Below are 27549 nucleotides of genomic sequence, written 5' to 3'. Positions count from 1 at the left end.
ATTAAGACTTCAAGGGAGGACAGTGTCAGGCTAAGAATCCTCCATGCTCTACATCATTATGTATGATTAGCAATCAACATTTTTAGCAATATGGAATTTGATTTCCAATGCTGATGAGCCTTACTTTCTTGTATTACTGTTAGAACTCTGCTTTTTTTTTTATTTCCATGACTCAATCGTTGTAATCCCTTCTGTAAATATTGCTGACTGTATCCCAGATTAAAACTTCCATATAATCTCACACCTGACAGTGTCCTTTCAAATTAATGGACATAGGTGAAGAGAGAATTGTCTTATAGGAAAAAAAAACCAAAAAAAGGTTCAAGGCAGTTGCAGTTTAAGTTGCAAAGACTTTTTGTAAACACTTGAAAATAACATTTGGTTTAAATATTCCAAATACTGGTTTTGCAGATTTCAGTAGGCCAGATGAAACTTCCAATTTTACTTTTTCAAAAAAAGTTTCATAGTGTACGTTTTCTTTAAATTGGCTATTTTCTTCCAGCAAATAAACAAGCACAGACACATTCCATCTGAACATACACTATCTGCACAGTCAAAATCAGCAATTTATGTTACTGATACCTTTTAAAAGTAACTTCTACATAATTTATGAAAATGAAAATGGTTAAAAGTTTGAAGTAATAGACTATTAAGTTGTGCGTATGTGAACTCATAACTAGGAGGGGAGTTTGCATGATCATAGTGAAAACAGCTTTTAAAAATCCAAAATATGATGTTGTGAGCATTTGTTTATGATAAAACTTGGAAATAGAAAATGTAGGACATTCACATTTATTATCTCTGTTAATTTATGGAAGTCATGTGAAGTTATACAGATATCCTCATAGAAGGGAACCATGCATCTTTTTCTCTCCATACTACCAATAACCAAGTTACTTGCAAATCTGTAATACTTTCATTGCATACAAACAGCCCATTCCCAACACAAACATGAAAGGAAAAGCTTTTGGTGTGAATCTTCATTTCTGATGGTTTTAAGCAACTGAAAATGAGGCAATAAGAAGCTGTTAGTCTGCTTCTAGCATTAATATCACAGAAGTGCCACTATGCACCATCTGCAGCTTTGCCACTCAACCATACAAATGGTATCAGTGGTACTGCCGTGCATCCCCCCACCTCTGTGACATTAAAGCCATTATCTGTGAAGCACACCTAGATGTCATAGCCTTCAAGACAGGAGACTAGACTGTTCAAGATGTTATCTAAAGAATTCATGAAACACAAACCCCACCCACTTAAAAAAAAAAAGCTTCCAGTTTATTCTCTTACCTTAAAATGCTTGACAAGTGGAGTCACTTTCACCCCACATGAAAGCAAATACAGCAGAAGACTGTCTCTCCTGTACCTCCCCTACCGCCCCCAATCCCTCCATTCCCTCTCAGCATGTCACCCTGAAGGTTTGTTTAATTCCCAATAGCAGCTGTCTTGTAAGGATGAATACAAAAGCAATGTATATTAGTTTGAAGATGTAAATTTAGACTGAAAAAGTCTTCATTTTCAAATATTGGCTTTTCTAAAATGGCTTAAAAAGAAAAAAGGAATTAAGTCTCATCGCAAAATAATAATTCATTTAAAAAAAAATTCCTTCAGACAAATTACTGCCAGGGAGGATTTCCCATAGAATAAGAGCAACCGTTTTGTGAGACATAACATCATACTGGTTCTGTGTAATCAAAAGCAGAATTACATTTGGTTTTGTTTTGTTAAAAGTAAGCAAAAGTTAATTTCTGTGAAAGACATTATCTGGAACATAAACACTTACTTCAACAGAACCAATCTTCCTGGATCTTGGAAGGGGTGACTTTCTGTGTATGTGAATTGGGTCTGATACCATTGGCTTGAACATCACTACTGACCGATCTGTTTCATCTCTTTTAGAAGCATGTGCCTCCTCATCACTATCATTTCTGTGAGAGGTTTTCTTCGAGCCTTCATTCTACAAACAATACATAATTCATCTTCAATTTAGCTGCACACCTTGCAACATGTAGACAGAAGTGGCTGTTAAATCAATTTTCTGCGTGAACATAAAGCAAGTGGATTTTAAAACTACAAGATGTAAATCACATATTATTGAACAAATTGCTCTAGACTTTAATAATCTATGCATAGTTGCTCCTAACGAGCCACTGCATATAAGTGTGATCCTAATTAACCACACTGTTCAGCCAACATATCTTACTCCAATTTTCTGTTGACATAGTAATAAAATCCTGGCCCCACAAATCAACAGAAGGATTCCAGCCAAGCTTTGCTTTCATTCATTTCTCAAAAAGAAGGTGGTAACTCCACAGACCTGCCCGTACATCTTTGAAAATATCAATCCTTTTTCAACAATCTGTATTCGCAAACACGCCAAACTACCTTACTTTCTTAAATATTTCTTTCAGTTGCCAGAATATCATTGATGTGACACTGATGCTGATAGCACTTTTCTTATAGTGAGTATTTCGTATATCTAGCAAAAATTCTGGCAAAGCCATAGAAGGTCCAAATTATCTGTGTCCATTATCTCAGTGTCCATTCAAAATGGAATAATACATTGGGACTGCCTATATTTTACTAGAAATTTTTCTACCAAAATTAAAATCACATTTGTATTTTTTACCTAACAATTTCCCAGTGTTTATTTTAGGTATGTCTGAATCCAGAAAACCTAACTTTTACTTTAAAGAAAGGCATAATTATTACCTCTCTGGAGGCAGGTCTGTATCCATATCCAGCTGGTAAATTTTTATCTTCCTCACAGCCTTTGGCTCCTGGACTAAAGTGCAGCTCTACATGAAAACGTTCTTCCGAAGAAAGTTCCTGAAGAAAAATGATTAAATAGGTTTACGCTTTAATACATAGCTTAGCACTACTTGTTTCTGAAGATATTTATCCTTTTTAAATACCTTGTTTGGATCCTCATAAAGCATGATAACAATCTGTGTCATGTAATTGAGTTCATTGACAACATTTAAATAATCCATAGCTCGTTTCCATTGTTCATCTTTTGATTCCTTATGAAGGGGGGGAAAAAAAAAAAATCAACAAATAAAAAACAGCTATTTTTTTTTTTTAAAGACTGATGATTTCCCTTTTTCCCCATTTACATGGATTTTACATTCACAGCAGAAGTATGAAGCTTTTCACAGCTAAGGAAAAAACAGATACAACCAGAAAAAAAAAGTAACTTAAAATTACTCATCAAATGAATGAGAAGTGGAGATCAGAACTTTCATATTTTATTTCAGTTTATCTTTCATGTTCTTTCGCTAATGATGATATATGTCTTGTAGACAGAGGCACCATTTTAAACTCTCCTGATGGGAACTGTTAATTTTGCAATAAACTCATTTCAACTAGTATATTGTGGAAAATGTTTCTAGATATCGCTCTACCAGTCAAACAGAGTAAATGAAGGCTTCTAGTACAGAGATGAAAAATAACCATCACATCCCAAACTATTTAAAACTAATATTCACCTTTTTTCGTGCTCTAGAAAAAATACATTTAGTAACCCACCTTAAAGGAAACTTAAAAGTTTATCAGCCTAAAACTAGGAGTGTAGCATATGTCACAGAGGTCTAGGGTTAAAAATGTTTTTGCCATCAGTGAGTTTAGTCATCCATTACCAGAAGCAAGTATGTCAATACAACCATTTCAAAAGTTAGTATATCAATCAAGCTCTATCTTAGAAGAGGCCGTGTAGGCTTTGTAGCGCTGCATTTATCCTCTCCAAGAGCTCAGTTAGGTCATCTCTGAATCTGGAGACCTTGTCTTTTTTAGTCCTTCGTTTCAAAGCCAATCAGATGGAGAATAATACACCACTTTCAAGGTATTCTACGACAGTACAGGAAATCCACTGAACAGGAGAAACTTTGCACTACATGAGCATTCTTGAAGTCAGGTAGGGAGGTCTTGACAATACGCCAATGGTCAAAAATAAGCCAGTCCAAAAGTGAAGTCCAAAAGAGAACCCTGAATGATAACTTGAAGGTAAAAGAGTTGGAAGACTTATAGGTGACAATGTAAGACAAAAAAATGGATTATCTGCCCTTTTCAAATCTCTTTGAGACCGTAACATGTACAGCTGAACACACCAATGGAACTCAGCATTACTTTAAAGGGCATTTCCACCAATGTGCACACCAGCAATTTGAAATATGTCTCTGCGTATATAATAGGAAATCAAATGTTTGAAAAAGTGTGATAAATTTCAAAGCCACTTAGGAGAATTAAGCTTTCACTTGATACAGTTTCAGTAAGATTGAGTCCTTTTGGTTCCTCTCAAAATACCAGAGCTTTCACAGAAAAAGTGTTCAACTTACGTCACATAAGGCACCATAACGAAGGGTGGATAACAGGGAGTGGACATGACTCTCGCTGGTGAAATACAGCCGTGTACGAACATGGCGTTCAGGAGACATAACACCCCTGGAGTAACTTGAAAGAAAAAAAATCTTATTAGTATGGTCTAAGATGTATCCCTACTTCAGAAATAGCTATCCACAAATAAATCAATCATACATTTTAAATTACTATGAGCTAGTAAGACATTTCAAATATGAAAGCTATGGAATATCTCCATTAAGTCTTACAGAAATTAATGTAACTATGTAAAAAAGTGAAAGACTTACAGAGGGTGAAGCTTATTTACAGTATCATCATCTTGAGTTCTCTGAAGGTCAGAACGGATTTTTCTAACTAGAGGAGTGCAGTAACCTTTGGCAATCTCTAGTTTCTCAGCCTTAGAAATACCATATTCCTGTGGAAGAAGAAACTGACTTTTAAAATTCAGTTAAAGATTAAAATGCCTTCTAATTCAAAGCTTGTATATTAAAGCCAATTAGTCATCTACTAGGTTGCTCTGGCTGCAAACTGTTTTGTTAGACATTTTTGTTACATTTGATTACTGATGTCCCTTCAAGTAACAAGGGGTCTGCCTTTTTGCTGTTTGATTTGACACAGAGAAACAGTTTTTTATTGACTAGTTAAAACACAAAAGTGGATTCACCTTCTGGTATGATGAAGCTCTTTTTCTTAAGCAAAACATCTAGGGAATTATTCCTCCTCCCCACCCCACTCCGCCCCCACACCCAAATTTAGACATCTATGATGCATTTCATCTCACCTGATTTCAAGTAACTTTTTGGTTTTTTTAAACAATCTATAAAGAGACATAGGCACATTACCCGCTTAATATGTCTACCTTCATTTGGGGTAAACCACCCCACAGAAGATCTCCTATTCACCTCAAATAATACTGAAAATGGTAGTTAAATACAACTGGAAAGATTATATCTGTTACAGTATCTGCAATATTTAAAAATCTCCTCTTCCAGAAGCTTCATGCTCTGTGCTGTACATGATATGAAAGCGCTCTCATCATTATGATGGATCTTCTGGTTACCCTAGAAAGCAACATAACCACTTTTTCTTTGCATTATGTAGGCTTATCAAGTTTTCTTTGTTTTAATTCCTTTGTGTTTAATTTTTACCTACTCTTCTCTAACGCTGTTCAAAATTTAATCTTAACAGGCCTACATAACACAACACATACTTAGTATCATTGCTCTTTTTGTCCTCCTTGCTGCCAGGGAGTTTGAGAAATGGGGAGAGGAAGAAGTTCCTTCACTTGCTGCATATAATACGGATAATACCTCTCTTAAAACAGTGCTCTGTAACTGCATGGACACTTGGGGAAAGCTTTAGTCTGTTCTGTCCTGTTATCAGGAAATAATTTCATGTCCTGCAGCCTACAACATTTTAGAGCTAACCTGAGTTTAACAGCCTGTAGTATATGGAAGTTTAACTTGTCTGCTTCTGGATGAAATTCTATGAAACTTAATGTGTACATTTTTATCAGGGAGAGTTAGCATTTTGAAGCAGCAGAAAGGTCTTTTTAAATTTAAATTGCTTAAGACAAGTGAAATGAGGTAGATTAAGACTAACAGTGTCATTTGCAAAGAGCCTGAAAATGAAATTTCTAAAAGCAGGAAGAATAAAATTAAATGCACTTTCAGAATACACAGTTGTTCACAGGGGCGCCACTTAAATCCATGAAGAACGGCTGAGATGAGCCACTTTTATTTTAACACACTGCAGGAAAAGAAGCAGAATGTCCACAGCTTTAATTGCCAGAAAAATTCACTTTGAACACAGCTTAATGAATTGTGAATCAAATTTTTCTTACAAAAAATAATCAGCTTGCTATTGGAAAATAAGAGGTAACGTTAAAGGCTTCTATTACTCAAAATACAGGAACCTTCACTAGAAAAGACAGAGTAGACGTTTTCACAAAATTTGAAAAAGCATTTACTCTACAATTTATTCTATTTAATAACTGAAAATTCTTACCTGAGGGATCACAATGTCAGCTAAAGCCTTTGAAAGCCTGTATAATTCCATTGTGTTTTCTAATTTTAAGGAGCCATTGTGCTGCACATCATATTTTATACAGTCATAAATATCAGGAATTTTGCTAATATCATATCTTCCATTTTTTGTTTTGAAGTCTTTTTCCAGCTTGGCCCACCTGCGCAGCATCAGTTCTAGTGTTTCACTGTGGTACAGCTGAATATCTGGGTAGACATGTATCTCTCATAAGTAATCAAGACCATCCAAGTAACAAAAGGGAAATTTTAATTACATGGTAGTAACAGTTGAATACAGAGGGATAAAAGGGATCAAATACATTAACAGCATTACTTCTAAGGAGAAGGAACAGATATGCAAATGGTTAATTTTACTGCTGAAAATATCACAGCTACAAAGCTACATCAAAACAGTAGAAAGCTTCACTGCAGAAATGCACCACTGGCTCTTTAAAAAAAGCTACAGCACCAAGAATAATGTGTCCTACAGCACAGATCATATATATATAAAAGCAGCAAAAAAAGCTGTAAGAAAATTCTAGAAGGGAGGAAGAGGAGCATGACACGATCTCTGTTTTAGAACAGACCACACATCCCATCTGTCTCTCTCTCTTGCATGTGTCAACAGCAAGAGCCAAGAGAATGGTAGAAAGGATGGATTATCTGCATCCCAGGACAGGAAATTAGACCAAATAGACAAAAACCACTGACACTATCTACAGGTTACACTTGTGCTGCTCAACCTCAGAACAGAAGCTGTTTGCATGCTATACACTGCAGAGAACATCGACAGCAAATATTCTAGTATTTGGCTAGTACCAAAAAAACCACTGTGGTCACTTCCAGCTCTAGTTTTCCTGTGTCATTGGTTCAGCACCATTAATATTGAGCATAATTCTATGATCAGCAAAGATACTTAAATATAAAAATGTACCTATGTAACTTAGCTTTAGTACCATCTGCTTTTCCTACTATTCTTGTTGACTGCTGAGTTTCAAATAATTAAGACAAGAATTTCTGCAAACATTTGACTAGCCTGAACTTCCGAACACCACGAAGAACCCTTACCTGCAATACGACCACGAGTTCCTCCTGTGTTTTACTCTAAAATTATGCATATAGAATCAGACTATGAAAATCCCTAACCCATTTTTGATTAAAGTTCTGCTAAAAGGGAGTTTAATGAAGAAAAGTTATGTTACAGTTCTCTCTCAGATGTAAACAAGAGAAACTAAATACATCTATAAAAATGTTTAAGTACCTGCAGACTTTGGATCTTCCATTCTTTGCCTGATCTGAGAAGTCAAGCTCTGGATCAAGGAATAGACCTTGTCACATGTCTTTACAGGATTTTTAATAACCTGCATTGATTTTATCAATGAGATGCTTCCAGATGGAGTAAGCTGCAATTTGAGATAAACACAAAATTATCTAAACAAACTGACTAGATTTGAAAGAACTGGGGAGGTAAAATGCAACATACAAAAGATTCCAAGTATTGGAGAAAAAGCATTCAAGCAGGTTGCTATTAATTTTTGAAACCATTTCTCAATTATCTACTCCCTTTGAGGCATTAAGAAAAGAAAATATATCAAAAGGTAGTAAGATTTACTAGAGATTCAAGAAATTGATAGGGCAACTAATTCTATACAGTAAATGTAAGCAGTTTCAGGAGTTCCTAAAACTCTTTTTTTGTTCCAATACAGGAAAACTGGAAAGACGTTTAAAACTTTGGACGTACTTAGCAACTTCCTTTCAAGTAACTACTGTATTCAAAAGCTTACACAAAATTCTGTAACTAATGCTATCTTCAGGCTACGTGCCTCACATAATACTTCCTGTTCTATAAAGTATCATCCTCAGCACAACTGAAATGAAGAACCAGATTTGCAATAGTAACTGATACCTGAAAAAAGGTTTGTCTCTTCCTGTTTTAGGTTTTTGTTTCTATAGGACTGCAGCACACAAACACAAACAAAAAGAAACCCTTTAAATGCACATATATCAAGAACATACAAGATGTCCTTCAGAGCTGACTTAATTATAGAAATTGTAGAAGCTACTAATTATCACCATCAAGTTGAGTGTCACTAAAACAATACAGTCAATATCCATGTAAGTGAGGCTTAGCCTCATTTTTTCAGAAAAGTCTGCATAATTTGAAGTAGGCAAACAATGACATTACATAGTATTTTATATACATAATACACATACATATTGCACTTTTCCCAGTTTCCTGAAATGCATAGATAATTTGAATATGGAAAACTTCTGCCCTCTACCTAATTGTAAGCAGTTTCTACCTCCCTATTATGACCAAGTAAATCAATAGGAAAGGTGCTCTGGCACAGAAAAAAACCCCATATTGTTTTCCCAAATCGCAAGTAAGTTAAAAAAAACAACCAAACAAAAAAAACCCAAAAAAGTTATCATTTTTTAATCCCAAAGGTTAGTTACTATCAGTGACTGTCTTAGAAGAGTGTGCTCTATTAGTTCCAGCCACCTTTCAAATCCCATTATATCTATATAGCAAAAAGAAGGAGGAATATAAGCAAACCCTTGAGAACTTGTACCCTCTCACTTTTTTTTAGTACTACTAAATCCACTGCTGGCAGTGGTTTGGATGATACTTTTAATCTATATGTTTAAGCAAATCTACATAGAGTATACATGCAGGGTAGTAAAATTATTTTTTAATAATTTGCTCTCAATACCTTTTAGAAAATAGCAATTTAAGCTTAAACCTCATTTGAGGACTTGTATTTAGTTGTTACACCAGACAGAGTAAGGGCAATTGAAAGAGAAAGAAGTTTCTTAACGGTTACAAACATTACTTACATTTAAACCCAGGAACAATCATGTGTGTTCTGTACTAAGTCAGCACAAACTATATTCATATGCACTAATTTTGCATGTTAATAAGACATTTCCTTTCACTGATTAGAAAGTATTCTACTGGTTTTCAGCATCTTAGTATTCTTAAGAGTTAAAATAAAAAAGTCTTGTAGCAGATTAAATATTGAAACAACTGCGGCAGGCAGGCAATACATTTTGTAATACCACACATTGTCAAATTAAAGATTACAGAAAGTGTAAACAGTATAGTTTCATTTCTTGAATATTTGAAATATTTTCAATGGAACAGTGAAAGAGATTTACGAATGAGGTCCCTATCTACTCCTATTTCAAAGTTTGTAGCTATTCCGATTACTCAAATTGCAGGACAGCTGAAAATATCTAATATCGCAACTGGTACAGCTTCCTTTGTAGTTCAAACTATTTGCAAGCACACAAATAATTTTTCAGAATAGATACATAAAATCACTGCTTATTACTTTTACACAAGAATTTGTGTGGCTATTTATTTAATTTTATAGGATACTAACTGTATGCTAACCTTATCATAGTCATCAGCAGTAAATTCTCTATCTCTCTGGAGAATTTCATGGAGTCTTGCTTTAACACGATGCTGACAGCTGCTTAAAGAATCACTGTCGCTGTCCAACAGACCATTCATATTAGCACTTTTTACCATCTGGACAAGAATAGGAGTCAGCTCACCCTCTAAGGCCAGTAGTCCCTGAAACAAATAATACGATTAATCAGGCAAACAGATAAATATGAGAACATAAGAGTATTTTAAAAAACCACCCAAACCACTATTTTAAATTCAAAATTTTATCACTTGCCTATGGGTTAGATAAACAGGGACTTGAAAGACAATGCAGATGTTTGCATAGAAGTGGCCCTCAAAACACTGCCTTGATGTGCAGGATTGCTACAGTTGGTGCAGCCGTGATGGTGGCATGCCATAAAGCATCCCCAGTACCAGCTGAAGTGACCCTCGTATCTCAGTGGTGCCAGCATTGCTCCTGGGAGGTCACAGCTGTTCAGGCCTTGGCTTGCAGGGAGTGCATGGTGCCTTCTCCCTGAGGCTGGGAGCAATAGCAGCCTGACTTGTGGGGGACATGCTCTGCTCAAGGCATTGATTCACCACATAGCAGCTACGGGAAGAGTTAGCAAACCAAATAGCACCTGGGAGGACAAATGGGAGATAGACAAGGTCTTTGCAGAGACCCTACAGAGGCAAAAGCCCAGATCCTGTGTGGCACAGAAGGACAATCAAAGGCTACAGTTGAACAACAGGGGAACGGAGACTTCCAAAATGGAGAAGGCTGGAAACTTTTGTTACTTTTCTGGCAACAGAAGGGCTCTGGGATAAGGAAGGAAATGGGGTGCTGTCTCCTCAATCCTGCTGACCAAGGAGAAAGCAGGACAGACAACTGAAATAGTTCTGCACCAACACATGCAGCATGGAAACAAACAAGAGAAATAAGAATTCTGAACGCTTGCAGAGCTTTAAGTTTATTCAGATAAGAGAGATGTGGTGGAATAGTTCACATGAATGGAGTTTTGCTATAGCTAGGTACAGGGCTTTTTGGAAGCTAGGAAGGCAAGGAGGCAGATTTGGGCTCTATATAAAGGAGTAGCTTGAACACCAGGACCTTTGCTTTCAAACCAGTGACAAATAAGTTGAGATCTTATTTGTAAAGATCAGAGGACAAATAAGCACAGGGAACATCATGGTGGGCCTCTGCTACAGACCACCCAATTTAAAAGGGAAAATAGATGAAGACTTCTTAACACAACTGGAGAAAGTCTCCTAATTGTGGGCCCTGTTTTCCATGGGGGCCCTTAGCCCTGGGTACATCGTGCATGGGCAATATTCCAGGGAACACGCAATCCATATTTCTGGAAAACACCCAGGACAATTCTTTGACACAGGTTACTGATGAACTACCAAGCAGAGGCATTCCTCTAGACCTGTTACTCAGAAGTGTCAGGAATGTGGAGGTCATTGGCAGCCTTGGTAATTGAAACCTGGTATTATGACAGATCCTTGGAGAAGTGAACAAGACAAATAATTGCATTAGAGCCCTGGACTTCAAACAAGCAGACTTTAGCTTGTTCACGGGATCCTATGGAGGAGTGTCCTGAAGGACAAAGGTGGATGATCTCCAAAGACAACCTCCTCAAAGCACAAAAGCAGTCCACTCTGACATATGGAAAGTCATGCAGAAGGTTAGCATGGACAAAAAAGGAACACACAGAAGGTGGAAGCAGGTATGGGCTACTTGGGAGAAACAGAAACATGACCTGAAAATGAGGGGTGGAATTGAAAACCCTGAGATGGAATCTCCATTCCTGGAGATACTCAGAACTTGACTGGATCTGATTCTGAGAAACCTCATCCAAACTGGCTCTGTGCTGTGTGGAATTGGGCTAGATGACCTATAGAGGCCCCCTGAAACCTAAACGTCTCTATCAGTCTGCATTATTACTGAAACTCATTCACTTAAGAGAAACACTTGCACTGTCTGTGTCCTCTCACACAATTAAAAGATCTGTATCACTGAAATGAGGAAATAAGTGAATAAATTACTACCAAGTGGAAGTATTATGCATTCGAAGGAATACTTGGGAGGAGCAGCAAAAGAGGAATTTGCCTAGCATGAAGAGGGGTAAAAGAATACTTCGGCAAGCATTACAGAAAGTTCTGAATTCTGTGTTTTATATTAATAGTTCCTACAAATACAAGTTTGTACTGAAAAAAAAGTTCATGCTTTTTAAACATCACTACAAAATTTTTATAATTTCACATCAAAAAATACATGTAAAAAAATATTTCTATAAAGTGCCAAGATGTAGTACTGCTACCATGTATTACTTATTAGGTATCCATTTTGACAGGCCCAAAGTAAAAAGTCTCCTGTAACAACTTCAGGAAACTACTTCTATTAATTCCAAAAAAAGTCTGAATGTATAGTCTGTACAATTTCCCATTAAATATATGCAAAGTAGTTTATTAATTTCACATTTCTAATGGCTTCAAACCCTCTAATTTCCTCTATAAAGTTACAAATCAATGAACGAAAGATGGTTTCAATGAAAAGTGTTGCCTTTTGAACTTCAAATCTTCTGGCCCAAATCACTGAAGTGACTGAAAATTTCAATTTTTGCCCATGTCAAATGAATACATTATCTCAAATCAGTTATAACGTCTGTGCTTTAACCAACACACACACACACAATCTGTCACAGAAATCTGACAAAATTTGAGGAAAGTAAGCCCTAAACAAATAAGCAGGTGCAAACTAAAAATGTTGCCAGTCGCATCCTGGGGTGCCTCAAAAGAAGTGTGACCAGCAGGTCAAGGGAGGTGATTCTCCCCCTCTACTCCACTCTCGTGAGACCCCACCTTAAGTATTGCATCCAGCAGTACTGCATCCTATGAGGACAGGATGAGACAGTTGGGGTTGTTTAGCCTGGAGAAGAGAAGGCTCCAGGGAGACCTTACAGCAGCCTTCTTGTACTTGAAGAGGATGTAGAGGAAAGATGGGGATGGACTCTTTATCAGAGAGTGTAGTGATAGGACAAGGGGTAATGGTTTTAAACTGAAATGGAGGTAGATTTAGATTGGACATTAGGAATAAACTTACTGTGAGGGTGGTGAGACACTGGAACAGGTTGCCCACAGAAGCTGTGGATGCCCCCTCCCTGGAAGTGTTTCAAGGCCAGGCTGGATGAGGCTTTGAGCAACCTGATGTAGTGGAAGGTATCCCTGGGGGTTGGATCTATGAGGTTGGATCTACACCTCTGCTATGAAGAAAGGCTGAGTTGGGGTTATTCAGCCTGGAGAAGAAAAGGCTTCGGGGAGACGTTATAACAGCTTTCCAGTACTTAAAAGGGCCTTGTAAGAAAGATGGCGGCAAACTTTTTAGCAGGGCCTGTTGCGACAGGACAAGGGGGAATGGTTTTAAACTTAAAGAGGGTAGATTTAGACTAGATATAAGGAAGAAATTTTTTACAATGAGGGTGGTGAAACACTGGAAGAGGTTGCCCAGAGAGGTGGTAGATGCCCCATCCCTGGAAACGTTCAAGGTCAGGTTGGACGGGGCTCTGAGCAACCTGATCAGTTGAAGATGTCCCTGCCCATTGCAGGTGGGTTGGACTACATGACCTTTAAAGATCCCTTCCAACCCAAACTATTCTACCATTCTATCTTTAAGGTCCCTTCCAACCAAAAATATTCTACGATTCTAAGATTTTGGAGGTTATTAATGGAAAGGACTAAGGTATATTGCTAGAGCTGTATAATTAAAACCCGTCTGCATCTGCTCAAAGAACTTCAAATGCTTGGCACATTAATTGGATACTTTTTCACATTGAACTAAATACTCTTTGAAAATACATTTCTTTTAAAACACAGCCTCATTATACACTGTGGACTCTAATAAACCATCAATCTCCCCCAGTCTTCAAAAGAAAAAACAAACTTGAGAACATCAGAATTTTTAAAATTGACAATACAATTTCAATTGTACCTTTGCAAAAGCTGCTGCAGTCATTTGAACTCGTCCCTCATCAGAAGCGTAGATTTTGAGATCATGTCGGTAAGTGCTATGTAATCTAAGTAAACCACATCCAGGAAATCCAGCATAATCTCCTACCAAACAAACATTGTGCTCAAACTCTCATTTTGCACTTGATTATCTTCAAAAGGGTTTTATGCCATTCAACCCATTTTTTTTTATTATTATATTTTTTTTTACCTTGTCCACCTGGATACATACACCTGAAAGCCCTTCCAAGCTCCTCTGCTTGAACCCTGCCCGCAGGGGTCAATTCTCCTCCCCATTTTAGAACGAGAAGTAGGGATGGCTCATTTCTTCTATTATCTAATTGCACACAGAGAAAGGTGTGTAGTAGTGAAGTAGATTATGAATCTTTTTTTTTTTTTTTGCATATGAACAAAAATATTTGGACTATGCAGGGCTTCAGTAACATTATGAATCTTTAATAGCATTCTAACATTAAGAAAATATTGAACTGGAGAATTAAATGGGCACTTAAACAGAGAAACCTGAAGTAGTTAAATTACAGAGAAATCACAAGTGAAAAATATTTAGCATGAAATCTGAAGCAAAAAGTAAATCAAGACAGAAAAATTAGAACAAATGGGATGCTAAATACCCTACAGTTATTTCAGTCAATAACCACGGGTCAAGGACCAGAAAAGCTTATAAAAGTTTTAAAGATAGCAGTAAATGTTGAGTGGGATTTTCCCATCCCAGCCCCGAAACACCGTTTTTACTGAATCACTGAAGCTTCTTTTCATCCTACTTTCCTGTTACAAAAAAGCAGTGTTAGAATACAAATTTACTACATAGTTTTAGGTGTATGATTCAGCAGATTAAGAGACTCTGAATACCTGCCAACAATACAAATATTCATTCAAAATAACATATTCCTTCTTCTTAACATCAAGACATGTTATACCACCAGTCCATGACTATTTAAACACACATGATATCAAGTGATTAGGTGCAAAAGTAATACAATACCTTCCTCTTCACTGGAAGTCTTTGGGCAACCATGAGGAAGATATGTTAACTGAACTTTGCGATTTATGCCTGAAAAATGCCCATACCTGAAGTAGGAATAGGGGAAAGTGAGAGGGGAAGAGGGAGAGAAACATTTAAAGTATTTTCCTCCAAACCGGCTATACTCCTGTAACAGGATATAATAAATATATGCTGGTCATTGATTTGTGCATTTGACCACCATTTATTGAAGCAGTGCTTTAAACAAACCTAACTCAACAAGCACAGAGGGACTACAGAAGTATCAACTATTATATAATGAACCATTTAAAAATACTATCTACTACTTTGTTTTGCAACAGTGAACATAGAACTGAAAGAAAAAAAAAAAGCATTTGCAGATTGCACAAGTAATTCATCTATTCAGATCCACAACTACAGTGGCTATCAGTATCCAGAATCTGATCTGGCAGTGTTCATGGCCACTGTTTTGTTAGCCAATTAAGTTCTCAAGCAGAACTCAGTATTTCAAACAATTGTAATAAATTTAAATAATAACTGCCTTTGCCCTGATTTTTTTAAAATTAAAGTTATCTACTACCATTTAGAGTTCTGAGACCCTAGATCTTTAACAAACTTAGATGCCTTCGGTTTCTCTTCTTTTTTTTTTTTTTTTTTTTTTAAAATTATTAAATATTTCAGGCGTAATATACAAAGCCTTATTTATTTGGAATCCTCCATTTGCTGTAAGTAGACAGTACACACAGTGAAAGTTCTTACTGGCTCCATCAGATTTCATTACGTCACACACTGCAAGAAGCAGACCCTGTACTCAAATACTTTAAGTTTAAAAACATGGAAGAAGATAAAATTTGAGATGAAAGTAAGTAACTTTTTCATGTAGAAAAAGTATACTGAGACACTAGATAAAGCAATAAGTTCAATTAAAAAGACAAGGAGAAAAAACAGAGCAATGGCCCAGTTCTCCTTCATAATGTCAAACATGACATCCTTTCTTTTGGTAACCCTTGTGCTTGAATTAATATATCATTACATATTTGATAACCATTGCAATCCAAGCAGTAACTGGTCAAACAGGTCAAAGTAGCAGATACAACTTTGTTGCTATGAAGCCTGAAAATTAGACACTTACATTTCTAACACAGTCTTTAGTTGTTCAAGTTTTGCTTTACTTTCTTCAATTTCAGAATCATTGTTTTGCCCAAGTTCTACAAGGAGTTGCCTTGCTATATCAAGCACTTCCTAAAGAAAAGAAACATAGGATTTACTTAAATAAATAGTTTTCTACTTACAAAATACCACAGCAAGAAAATAAAGACAAACTTGCCTGCAACTGTTTTGGTTTTTTCAGTTTTAGTTTTCCAGATTTATATCCATCACATTTTTCAAAGAGATCAAAAAACCTTTAAGAGAAAGAATATTGATTAAAAACCACAGTTAATAAATTAAAATATTATTTGAACAAGTGGCTCTTAAACTTAAAGCGGTCTGAAATTAGCACTTTTACAGTATTTGAAAAGCATGTTAAAACCTGCACTACAGAGGTCAAACCAACCTTCATTCAAATCCCATTTCACAAGAAAGTCTTCAACACATTAGAAAAATAAGAACACTAAAAATCTCTTACTGACTTGCTAAGCGTTAAAAAAAAAAGGGAATATATTCTATATATCAAATTACATAATACGCGAATATACAGCTGTATCAATTCTTAATCTTCAAGAATGATCCTGAACAGAAGTAGGGACCAAAAATACCAAATGAGCAGTCCTACACATTTACAGCATGTATCTCTGAATGCAAGAATCTAGTCCCAAAACAAATAATTACTTTTTACTGAAATTGCACCTAATTCCAGACCAATTATGTGAGGCACTTTATGAATGTTAACATAAAGATAGTATCTACCAGAATTCAGTCATCAAACTTTGACAAAAGTAAAAGACAAAAAGGTGGTGCAGTAAGATGACAGCTCACACAAGAACAGTTATGATAAAAAGAGAAAGGCAGAAGTCACAATCAAATGGTGAACCAGAAATATTCTCGGCTGCATTATTTTGAATAAAGACATCTATAGAGACAAATGCATTTTCATTAAGACCAATCAGGGCTGATCACAAGGCACAGCATGTGATGAAGAACGTCTGCACATGTAATTTGACAGTCCTTTTAGAAAGAGAGATGTATGCTTGTTAATTACCTGCAACATCAGTCAGATTTAAAAGAAAACAAAACAAAACAAAAAATAACTTGTATGATGCAATTCCTGCTCAATTAATTGCTTGCACATCCCCAAGAAGTGAGCTCTGCTCTAAAGCATCCGAACTAATGTTTACCAAGATTCTACCTACTTTTGATGTTTTACTTCCATCTTCATTTTTTGTTTTGGTGTTCTGTCCCCATGGCGTATTACAGCTATAACACATCTAAGCTCCATCCTGAAATGTCAAGAGAGTTATATTTCACAATTCTCTATATAAGGGTCTTTTACTTAATATTAAAACCACCATGAATCAAGACAATTGACAAAGTCATAGTTATCTGACATAACTACTGAAGTGATGGAAGGATATGCAAGAATATAAGGTTAACTGAAAATGATGTAAGATATAAAATATAAATATTGATTTTAAGACTTGGGTAACTAGAGAATATCTACTTTAAGCAGTTTTTAAAACAACGATTTTGAGGTTCATTAAATGAGAGAGCATGTTTATTAGAAGCGCATATTAAGTTGGTGCCGGAACAATGATTAGCAGTGAAGGAAGCTATGCATAAAAGATGCTACACTTGAAAATCTGCTGTTCTATACTCAGCTTGACTAAGGATCAGAAACTCTGATTGCTGGCATAGCAATTGTGATTCCTTCCTTGTTTTCATCACACAAAACAAGCGTTCATAGGCCAAAGTGGGCACACCTTGTAAGAGAAAAGAAAATTCACACAAAAGTTACATTAGGAGTTTGCATAATACAGGTGTAGCCACTATTTTCTTACATTGTTCCAGAGGTGGTTGGCACAATAGGGATGTCTTCAGCTTCCAAAGGAATAGACCATGGTATCTGAAACTGGGGAGCAAGTTCTCTCATTATGATATTTCTAAAAAGGGGGTTAAAAAGAAAAAAAACCACTAAGTTTAAAGCACAGCTTATACAACATATACAAACTCCAAACCAAATAGATAATATATACATGCATTTTTATCAATGTGGTTTTAGAGTACTAGTGGTCATGAGTTTCTAGATGCATATTTTTCTTTCAACTGTATAATAAAAACTTACTTAAACAACAATTTAAAGCTACTACAACTGCTACAGAGACAGTATTAGCCTAGTGGCCCCGGATTTGTAAGAAACCTCAGTTTTTGAACTCCAGTTCCTAAAAGAGTTCCTTGGATATGATTTAGTTTTGTTCATTTAAATATTCAGATACCTGACTCCATTGCCTAACTGAAAGTCCCTGATAATTAGCAAGCCATTCTCATCAAAGAGTAACTGGTACCTTTAGTGGTAATTTCTCAAAAGGTTCTGTGATAGAACTGGAAAAATGTACTCTGGTCGTAACTACAAAACGATAACACTGCCTCCACCTAGAGAAGGTTGTTAAATCTTGTTAATGTTCTGTTTCACAAGTATTTCATCAAAATATACTGAACTTCAGATTAATATCTACATAAGAAGCAGTAACACTGAGGAAAATAACTGTGCGTCTTGAAGTGGCATAAGCCAAAATTTAATTTCTAAAAAGCTCGAAAAAAATCTGCTGTTACTTAACACTGCAATGTATTACGTCAAGGAATTAAGCATGAAGAAAAAATGACGAAGTAACTTTCTTCAGAGAATTCAACAGCTACAACAATTTGAATAAAGAGAAGCCAAAATGGGTCTGAGAATTGTAACTCTAACTCACGAAGTGGCCTAAAATACTACAGTTGTTATCTAGGATTTCAGCTTAGCTCTTCCTCCATTTAGTAAGATCCTAGACCATTTGATAATGCAGAAAGTCATGCTGTATCTCATCAGTGCAATCTTACGGTAAAGCCAGTTTAACTGGCCAAAATGGGATCAGCCTACTTTGAGGCCAACATTTCGCTGGCATAGAGTTCACTACCCAATTCTCTATGATCCCTTGTTATATCTTTTTTTGCTCCCAGTAGCAGAGAGAAAATGGTATGACAGAAGACACCTTGATACTACATCAATTTGGATTTACTGATATGAAATCCACAAATATACAAGTATACACCAGCTTCAGATCAAGGACAATGTACATTAATTTGGGCACATATTAAACAGCAGCAAGCATAACCATTCAGTGGTGCTTCTCTACTTGAAAAAAATCTCAACTACGTTTAAGAACTTAATCCAGCTTGCAAAGTACTTATTCAGTTAGCTTTAAGCGTTCACAAAACACTCAGATGTTTTGGATGATTTCGGGAATAAGGAATTTATTTAGGATTTATTTATTGATTTCAGACTCTTTTTAATGTTTTATTTATTTTATTATTTAATTTAATAACTTATTTTATGTGATATTTCATTTTAAATACTTAATTTAGGAATAAGGAACAAGTAGTACATAAACTATAGTCACATACAACAGAGTGAATAGGCAAAACTCCTGAAATAAATCAGGGAACTCTTACCCCAGTATTTTAGCACAATCATCATAGTATTTCATGGAGTTTTTCACAAAACTGAAGCCATTCACATCACAGACATAGGACTGTCCATTAGCACGCAGCAAATCAAAGCCACAAACTGTTTGCTGTTTTTAAGAATAAAAGTTCAAGTCATTGATCACCTTCCTTAAGATTGCTTATGCTAAATAAACTTTATATTTTAATGTGGTATTCATCTGAAAACATGACAAAAATATGACCGATTTTATACTTAGTACCTTTTGCCAGTTCCATGTTAGGTTGCTCATGTCATGCAAACATCTACACATTTTTAAGTTTATATCCCCAACTTGATTTTACCCTTTCTATATATCCCTAGCAGTATCAGCAGAAGGTCAAAGTCACACGTGCACAAACTTAACTTTCAAGATTTACAGTGTAAGCAATGATGGGCCTACAAATTCCCTATTCTAACCCCCTACACACAGTTTTTAGGGGTGGCAGGCAAGAAAAGATAAAATAACGATGAAAACATTTTTGTCCAAATTTAAATTTGACAGGATAGTTTTGACATTGACATAATATTGACATTATCAGTACAAGAGACTAGATGCTATTTCAACAGATTACTTTTTTAGGTCTCAAAGCCCACTTTGCTGGTGATAGAGGTTCACACCCTACAGGCACCAGAATGCCATCATAGTTACACACAAGTAATGAGACAGACTGAAAGACAGCCTTGTAATAAGACAGGTGAAAGGAGGGTAAGAGGTTGAATGAAGTTTTGAACAAAGGAATCTTAAAACTATATAAAAATGGAAAATATCAAACACTTCAAATAAAGAAAATCTAGTCATGTCAGTACCAAATTAATATTTAATTGGGCCCAATGTAAACACTAGGTAACAAAAGTTACAAAAACTTGACTACTGAAATTGTGTTTCGCTAACTTAGAAACCATTAACAAAATGTGTGAACATATTATGCATAGAACATAGACACTGTAGACTAGCAAAGCACAATAGCAACACCATGAATTCAGGAAACTTATGCAACATAAGCAATCCATCCAGAACTTTTCAATGCATTAAAGGAAGAATTCTTCTAGATTAAAAAAAGATGTGGATGTGGAAGTTCAACTTTTCACCTTCCTAGGAGTTCTGCAGCAATTATCAGTGCTGGCTCTGTGCACTAAAACCCTGCGGAAGTTTCATGTAATAAACAATTAATTAACACTAAATGTTTGATCAGATAGGAAAGTAATCAGCTTACTTTAAAGGCAAGGCACACTTTCCAAGCAATTAACTTCTCTCTTGCATTCAGGATGACTGGATACCTCACTTCTTTTCCTTCACTATCTCGTTCTACCTTGCCATCCAGAGCTGGAGACTTCCGGGCTTCAGCATGAGCATAGTCTGGACCTACTGTGTACACCTTTATTGAAAAACAGGAACTCTTGATTCAGTGTAATTAAATTACATTACATATATACATACATCTTGCTAAATTTATCTCAGATGTGATAATGACTTCAAAAGATACTAGCTACTTTCATCATTGATAAGATCACTCTAAAGCACCTTCCTCAATGGCATTCTCTGCCTTCAGAGAACACCCATCATTTACTGACAACCTGTACAAAGCAAGAGGAGAAAACAGCTGGAGAACAGGTAAAGAAAAACAATAATTATAAAACTTGATGAATAAAAATTAATTTCTTAATTATGGTGGTACAGAGGTAAAGAGTAATGTTTTCCTCTCCAAAACATCAGCAGAACTTGGAGAGCAGATTAATTTGACAATTATTTCAGTTTACTTGATTATGAAAATCTGGCTGCAGGACTAAGTGATTCTCTTCATTAAAAAATATTTTCATATTTTAGGCAGGACTAAACAAGGCAAAGGTCTGTCCAGTTTTAGCATGACAAGGCAGGGGCTTGCAATGATTGTGATATCTACTCTGCCGCAGTTTCGATGCTCACCGAAAGGATTGGGGCATATGCTAGAAGAGACTTGTCAGCAGCTCTTGAAAATGAGCTGCTGTCACTTTAATTAAAAACAAGCTTTGATAAAAAAGTATTCAACTAAACCAGATGATTGCAAATACTGCCAATTCAGTCAATTCAGGCAAGAGGGTGAGTTGCGTGAAGCTGCCTAATACAAAGCTGACAGACTTGTTACTTGAAGAAAATCCATTATTTATTTGGGGTGTTAAAGTCCACAGTTGCTGCTTGATGACTTCAGTACAAGTAGTCAAAATAGTCCCTACCCCTGAAGTCATCTCTTCACGTTGCAAGAAACTGAAGAGTATAGCTCATAAAAACATACCAACTTAAAGAACGGGGAATTTGTCTGAGGACATAAAACAAGCATTGTCCTCATGTATCACCAAATGGAAGAAGTTGACTGCAATTGATAAAAGGGCTCTTTGGCCTAAGATTGGATTAGATCTCACACTCTCTAAACCTCAACCTTTTGTCTAAATACGGTGACCTCTCATGCACATTGCAAAACATTTGTTTCACATGTTTTGAGATGGGCTTAAAATAGCCAGAACTAACACAAAGGGAAAGAAAGCGATCTCTGTACATGGCTGGCTTAATACCTATTCTGTTATTCCTCTATTTCAATACCCTTTTATGATACCTAATCTTTACATCTGTTAAGAAAATAAATGAACAGAAGAGTGAAAATAATTACAGATGAGGTCAATGCATCATTTTCTGCAACTTCATATAATTTTAGTAAGTAACTTGTTTATTAATTAGAGTACTAAGGTAGTTGCTAAAATCTGTTTCAATTACAGATTTATTTGTAACCTTCAGACAAAATATCTAGGCAGCATCTAGCTCTTTACAAGGGAAAGTATATGCTGTTCTGGCACTAATAAAACAAAAAAGAAAGACAATATGTTGAGTAATCAGCCTCCAGCACTTGATTCCAACAACATAAGCAAAACTGCTTTACATTACAAGTACTGTGTTTAGCTGGAAAGGATTACATTCTTTACTTATGAACTGTACCAAAACTTCATTAAAATTAATCCTAGAGACAAAGATATACTTTCATCTTTAAAACTGTGCTCTTGGAGCACTTGATTCTTCTAAATATAAATACGAACACGCAGTAGTCATACCTTCACATCAGTGCCATCTGTAGGCATGAATTCCTCATAAATATAGGAGCCTGTTTTTCTCACGCTGCTTTCAGGGGAATAAACACTGCTTCTGCTGCCAATCTGAAATGAATATTTTTCTATTAATAAACTCATAGGCTACTGTCTGAGAAACTTCAGAACTCCTTAAAATAACACACTTGTACTGAGAAAACACTTCCTGTACCAAATGAAGCAAGTAGATTTTGATCATTCCCAAAAGATTTTCATAAAATTCTAAAAGTGCACTGATAGTGTATGCTTCTTTTACCTGTAAGAATCTGCAGTGGTTGACAATCTACTGCAAGGAACAAGGGTCTTCATTCAATCTACATGTTCTCCTGAAATTAATTTCTCTGATCTGACACTACTACACAAGCAGAACATGACAAAGCAGGTCCCAGCTAACACATGGATAGGATAGAATTACTCTGCAATTCTGTTCGACATCTACAACTTTCCAATAGCTTTAGTACAATACTCTCACCTTTCTAAAGAGCCTCTGGCTTCCACCCCCAGCAGATGTTGGATAATAAATGTAAACATTGTGGTCCTCAGCACTAACTGGCTTTTCTACAAAAGGCTTTTGGAAAATTTCTCCATTCACTTCCACGTGATCTTCTCCTTCAATCAAGTTGCATTCTGAAGAAACAGTGCGAACAACAGATGTAATAATATATTCATGGAATTAAATGATTAGAGATTTGGGGTGATTTTGTACTTCGTAATTTTGAAATAGAAAGAATATATTACATTTTTGGTTCATTGATTTGTTACTGACTGCACAAAGACTTGATGATCATTTGCTGAACATGTCTGCTGTACCACTTCTATATTATGTTACTTTAATACTATGTTCCAGGATTTCTGTTGATTCCCTCAGTGTCAGACAGAAAATCGTCTCCTACAGATGCATAAGCTTGCATGGGTGGTATTTTTTTTAGAAATGTTTTGAAGACAGCAGGCAGGACTGTTTCTCTCTTTCTTCAGTGCCTTTCTCTGAAGTATCAGGGGGATGGCAGATGGACAGTGAACTGTGGTGCCACATGCAATAGTACTTCTAATAGGCTGAGAACTGTCTCAAACTGTGTGATGGATGCACCTGGCACAGAGGATTAGGTCCTCTGGAATCAGGGATCAGGAATCTCTTTGCTACTGGTTGGCTGTATGCAGCAGCTTTTATTTGACTTTTGTAGCATAAATGAGTCCTTTTCCCCCTAGATTACACAGACATTTTCACCTATAAATTCCCTACCTCTTAAGAGCTACACCACAGTAATACTTCAATTTTCTTTATTTTTTCTTATCTCTTACTCTTGTGTCTTGACCTGCCATTGCTATTGCTGCTGTAAGTTTTCATTTTAGCAGAAAAAGCTGTTACATTTGTTTTCAGGTACAGAAAAAATTAATTCCAATTTATATTCAGAGTATATCATCTGCAGATCTGTCTGGATTAGAATTCCCTTACGTGGTTGCTTGTACTTGGAAGGGAAAATATTCAATAGCCTGACTTGTTTCTGTCAGTATTACTTTCCTAAGTAAAATTACTAATTACTGTGGGTAATGTAACATCATGAATGCTGCTCTCTTTGGCGGTGTATTAGAATCTCAGCTTGCGTTTGGAGGCCCTTATATTCTAGATGTTCTACGATGGCTGTAAGAGGATTGTGACCCCCAGGCTCCAGAATCATGCTTTTCAGATGCATACTTGTACTGCCTTTGCCTAAGATATAGTTAATTTTCTTCACAGCAGCTGGTACGGTGCTATGTTTTGAATTTGTGACAGAAACAGTCTTGATGTTTTGGTTATTGCTGAACAGTGCTTACACAGCCTCAACGCCTTTTCTGTTTCACATACTCCCCCCACAGCCAGGGGTTAATCCACAACAATACTTTAAGTACTGGAGGAGAAATCAACCTCTCCACCAATTAATTAATTGTCTAGCAAGTGACATTTAGCTTTCCGTTATGTATGTACTGTTCTCCAGTGGAAACAAAGATGCCAACGGTTGATAATTTAGCCATCAGTTTTCACCTTGGGGATTGTTTGGATCACGGTTCAGAACTGCATAGCGAGGAAGTAAAATGCCTTCAGCTTTAAGAATACCGTATACTTCTCTCCTAGAAGAAAAGAACAAAGGTTGCACAGTAAGACAAGAAAAATACATACAAATTTTTTTTTTAAATCACACAGGATAAGATTACATATATAATACTCTACTTATTAATATAATGCTTTAAAGGTCACTGATACAGCTGTACCTTTGCAGTGACCTCATCAGTATCAATAAAAATGTAATACGCTATGCCAGTCCTGTCCTCTCCACTCTGGCAGTGCAACAGCAATTTACACAGAACAATTCTCTTGTTAAAGGAGATTAACATGAAGGGTTGAAAAAATTTATACAGGACAGCAACTTGAAGGCATCCAAAATAGCAAGTCTGCTCACTGTTCAGAAAGTTCCAATGTTTATGTATTTTGCTCACTATTGTTTTGTTAATATTTGCTATGCATGATTGCAGCCCCAAAAGAAAATTCACTTTGAATAACCACATGATCTTTGAATACCAACAACTTCTGTTAAGTATCCACTTAACAGAAAAGACCTTTAGTAAGTCTTGAATTCTACAGTTACAAGAGGTTGTTCAGTTGCGATACATAGCTATGCTATACATATTTTCAGAGTGTAAACTTTTTTATTTGCTAAGCTTTAGACAAACGTATCACCAAATTTCTACCTTAGTAAGTCTTCAGAGATATCAATATAAAAGCCGTAAAAGAAAAAACACCTTTAAAGACATATCCCAGAAAACTATGCATACATTAATATAACATAACATTCACTGTAATTTTATTTAGATTACTGTACAATACACGGGAACTGTTGCTATGCAATACCAACAGATTCTCATAGTCTCCGACTTAGAAGTAGTTTGCTGTTTACAGGTAATTAATGTTACTTACCTGTCTTGTATGTGATACTGCATATTCAAGTCATTGATTATGAATGGATTCCTGAGTTTTGCATAGGCAACTGCTTTGTCCAGTGGAAATCCTAAAATATTTATTAAGGCAAATAAATTAAAACTACAAGACACAACATCAGCAAACCGTTTGGAACCTTCATAATCAAGCTTTAGAGTACAATCAGAGATATGGCTGCAGTAGGAGGATGCTCCCTCAACCAAAGACAAACATAACATCAGCTTAAGACTGAAAGTCATGAAACTACAGCCTAATTTCAATATAGGCTGCCAAAAGTAGTGGTCCAATTCCCTCCTCCTCATTCCACATGCCCTCTACTTCCATAGGGCCAGAACTAAGTTTTATTGCCTCTGCCTGAAAATATGATTTTTAACTTCAGTCTACTCATCTTTGTTTCACTGCCCAGCCCCCAAAAAAACCCTAGATATTAGCAGAGATACATGAACAAGTGGCCAGAGACCCAACACTCTGATTAAGAAAGTAGCATGCCTTCACAGTTATTGGACCAAGGAAGTATTACATCACCATTTCCACTGGCTCCACAAATATTTACCAATGGAATAGCTATTTTAAATACTATGTCAGACAGGACTTTCTCAAGAAATGAAACCAGTATCATTTAAAAAGCTTTTATTTTAAAAATCAGTTGTATTATATTAAACAAGACAAATGAATCGCTTCCTAGGAAAATCCGATAAAATTACAAGACAAAAAAAAAAAAAAAGACTCTCAAACTAGTTAAAGTATTTTGATGTCAAAAATATTTATGGTATTATTAGAATATTTACCTTTAGAATGAAAAGAAATGAGACAGTCACATAAAGGCCAGTTTTCTACTGGCTCATTCAAAATAACATCCTCTTCAAATATTACCACAGTTATGTACTTAAACATGGAGAGGCGTTCAAGAATTTCTTTCATTGGTTTGGACTTAGATTTTTTAGCCATTGAACAAATCCCAACTGCGATTTGTCTTTCTGGTGGCTAAAGAGGTGAGGAAAAAAGCAATTATTATTTTTAAGTTTTCTCAGAACACAACAGGGGTTTAGCAGCACAATGCTAGAGCAGATATTTTCTGTTAAAATTCACATACCACCTTTAATTTAGTTTTTAATCAAGTAAATTGCTAGCAGGCAACAAAATGCAGCATGAAAGCACGCTGCACTGCATCCTTATGAAAAATGTCTCAAAAAATGAAACTTCAACAGCTCTACACTACTTTTTGTGAGTATCGTACCACAAACAAATACACAGGATCAAAATCTAAGTCAGAAATGTCAAATCTGAATGAAATCATACTTATGGCTTACTCTGAAATTAACTAGCAATTCATTTTTAAACTATTTAATTTTTCTACATCTACTTAGTAGTCACAAGGCTTCTCATCTTATTACCTAATATTACAAGTGAATTATGAAAACTAGTAAATCAGAAAATACTATTCTAGATTTCTGAGCTATTTTGTGCATAGTTCCACTTTTCTTCTGTATACTCTATGGTTTTTTTCATGTTACAAGCTTTTAAAAATTTCTTTCCCCCAGTGGTCTAAAAAGAAACAAACAAAAAAAATAATGCTAGACAACATACAGAATAGAACACACATGCTCCTACAATACATACAGAGTCATACTCTTCCTCCTCTTCTTCCCCATGGTCATAGAAATGTTCGTAATCTGTAGATCTGGCTGAATCCAATAATTCTTCTCCATCTTCTCCACCCACGAAGAATCTAGGAGGATCATTCTCGGTTGCACTAACAGACATGGTTACAAGATCTATAAAGACCTATGCAGAAACTGCAGCTGCTTGGGCAGCTGAGATTGACTCGGGAACACAAAAGTCCCCTGCTCTTTGATGTTGCTTGTGCGGTGTTGCCACTGTGATGACGTTGTCTGCCAGACACTGTTTCACTGGTATCATCTACTCATTATTGGTTTCAATTGCTGCTCCAAGAAATCCACAATAGGCTACTGCTTCCCTGAGATGATACAACAACTTTTAACC

At 36.0% G+C, this 27549-nt stretch overlaps 1 protein-coding gene across 2 annotated transcripts in view; it reads right to left on the bottom strand.

Moving 5' to 3' along the window:
* The window catches only part of PPIP5K2 (diphosphoinositol pentakisphosphate kinase 2), a 38920-nt gene extending 11611 nt beyond the window's left edge, over positions 1 to 27309 (bottom strand). For both annotated transcript variants that reach the window (XM_009574588.1, XM_009574587.1), the window contains exons 1-23: positions 27166 to 27309; positions 26334 to 26529; positions 25525 to 25615; positions 24595 to 24680; positions 23047 to 23201; positions 22542 to 22643; positions 20678 to 20839; positions 19430 to 19551; positions 17782 to 17883; positions 17137 to 17223; positions 16113 to 16188; positions 15918 to 16027; positions 14786 to 14871; positions 13994 to 14119; positions 13766 to 13887; positions 9778 to 9960; positions 7642 to 7783; positions 6364 to 6587; positions 4644 to 4771; positions 4335 to 4449; positions 2916 to 3023; positions 2713 to 2829; positions 1784 to 1957 (exon numbers count right to left, since the gene is read on the bottom strand). In XM_009574588.1, the coding sequence (XP_009572883.1) occupies positions 1784 to 1957; positions 2713 to 2829; positions 2916 to 3023; positions 4335 to 4449; positions 4644 to 4771; positions 6364 to 6587; positions 7642 to 7783; positions 9778 to 9960; positions 13766 to 13887; positions 13994 to 14119; positions 14786 to 14871; positions 15918 to 16027; positions 16113 to 16188; positions 17137 to 17223; positions 17782 to 17883; positions 19430 to 19551; positions 20678 to 20839; positions 22542 to 22643; positions 23047 to 23201; positions 24595 to 24680; positions 25525 to 25615; positions 26334 to 26529; positions 27166 to 27309 (2958 nt within the window). The remainder of the gene's footprint in view (positions 1 to 1783; positions 1958 to 2712; positions 2830 to 2915; positions 3024 to 4334; positions 4450 to 4643; positions 4772 to 6363; positions 6588 to 7641; positions 7784 to 9777; positions 9961 to 13765; positions 13888 to 13993; positions 14120 to 14785; positions 14872 to 15917; positions 16028 to 16112; positions 16189 to 17136; positions 17224 to 17781; positions 17884 to 19429; positions 19552 to 20677; positions 20840 to 22541; positions 22644 to 23046; positions 23202 to 24594; positions 24681 to 25524; positions 25616 to 26333; positions 26530 to 27165) is intronic.
* Positions 27310 to 27549: the final 240 nt, after the last annotated feature.

This window comes from Fulmarus glacialis, unplaced genomic scaffold (assembly GCF_000690835.1).
Source record: "Fulmarus glacialis isolate BGI_N327 unplaced genomic scaffold, ASM69083v1 scaffold563, whole genome shotgun sequence".
In the NCBI taxonomy this organism is placed as follows: domain Eukaryota; kingdom Metazoa; phylum Chordata; class Aves; order Procellariiformes; family Procellariidae; genus Fulmarus; species Fulmarus glacialis.
Note: the sequence above shows the minus strand (reverse complement) of the source record. Positions and strands in the feature narration are given on the sequence as shown.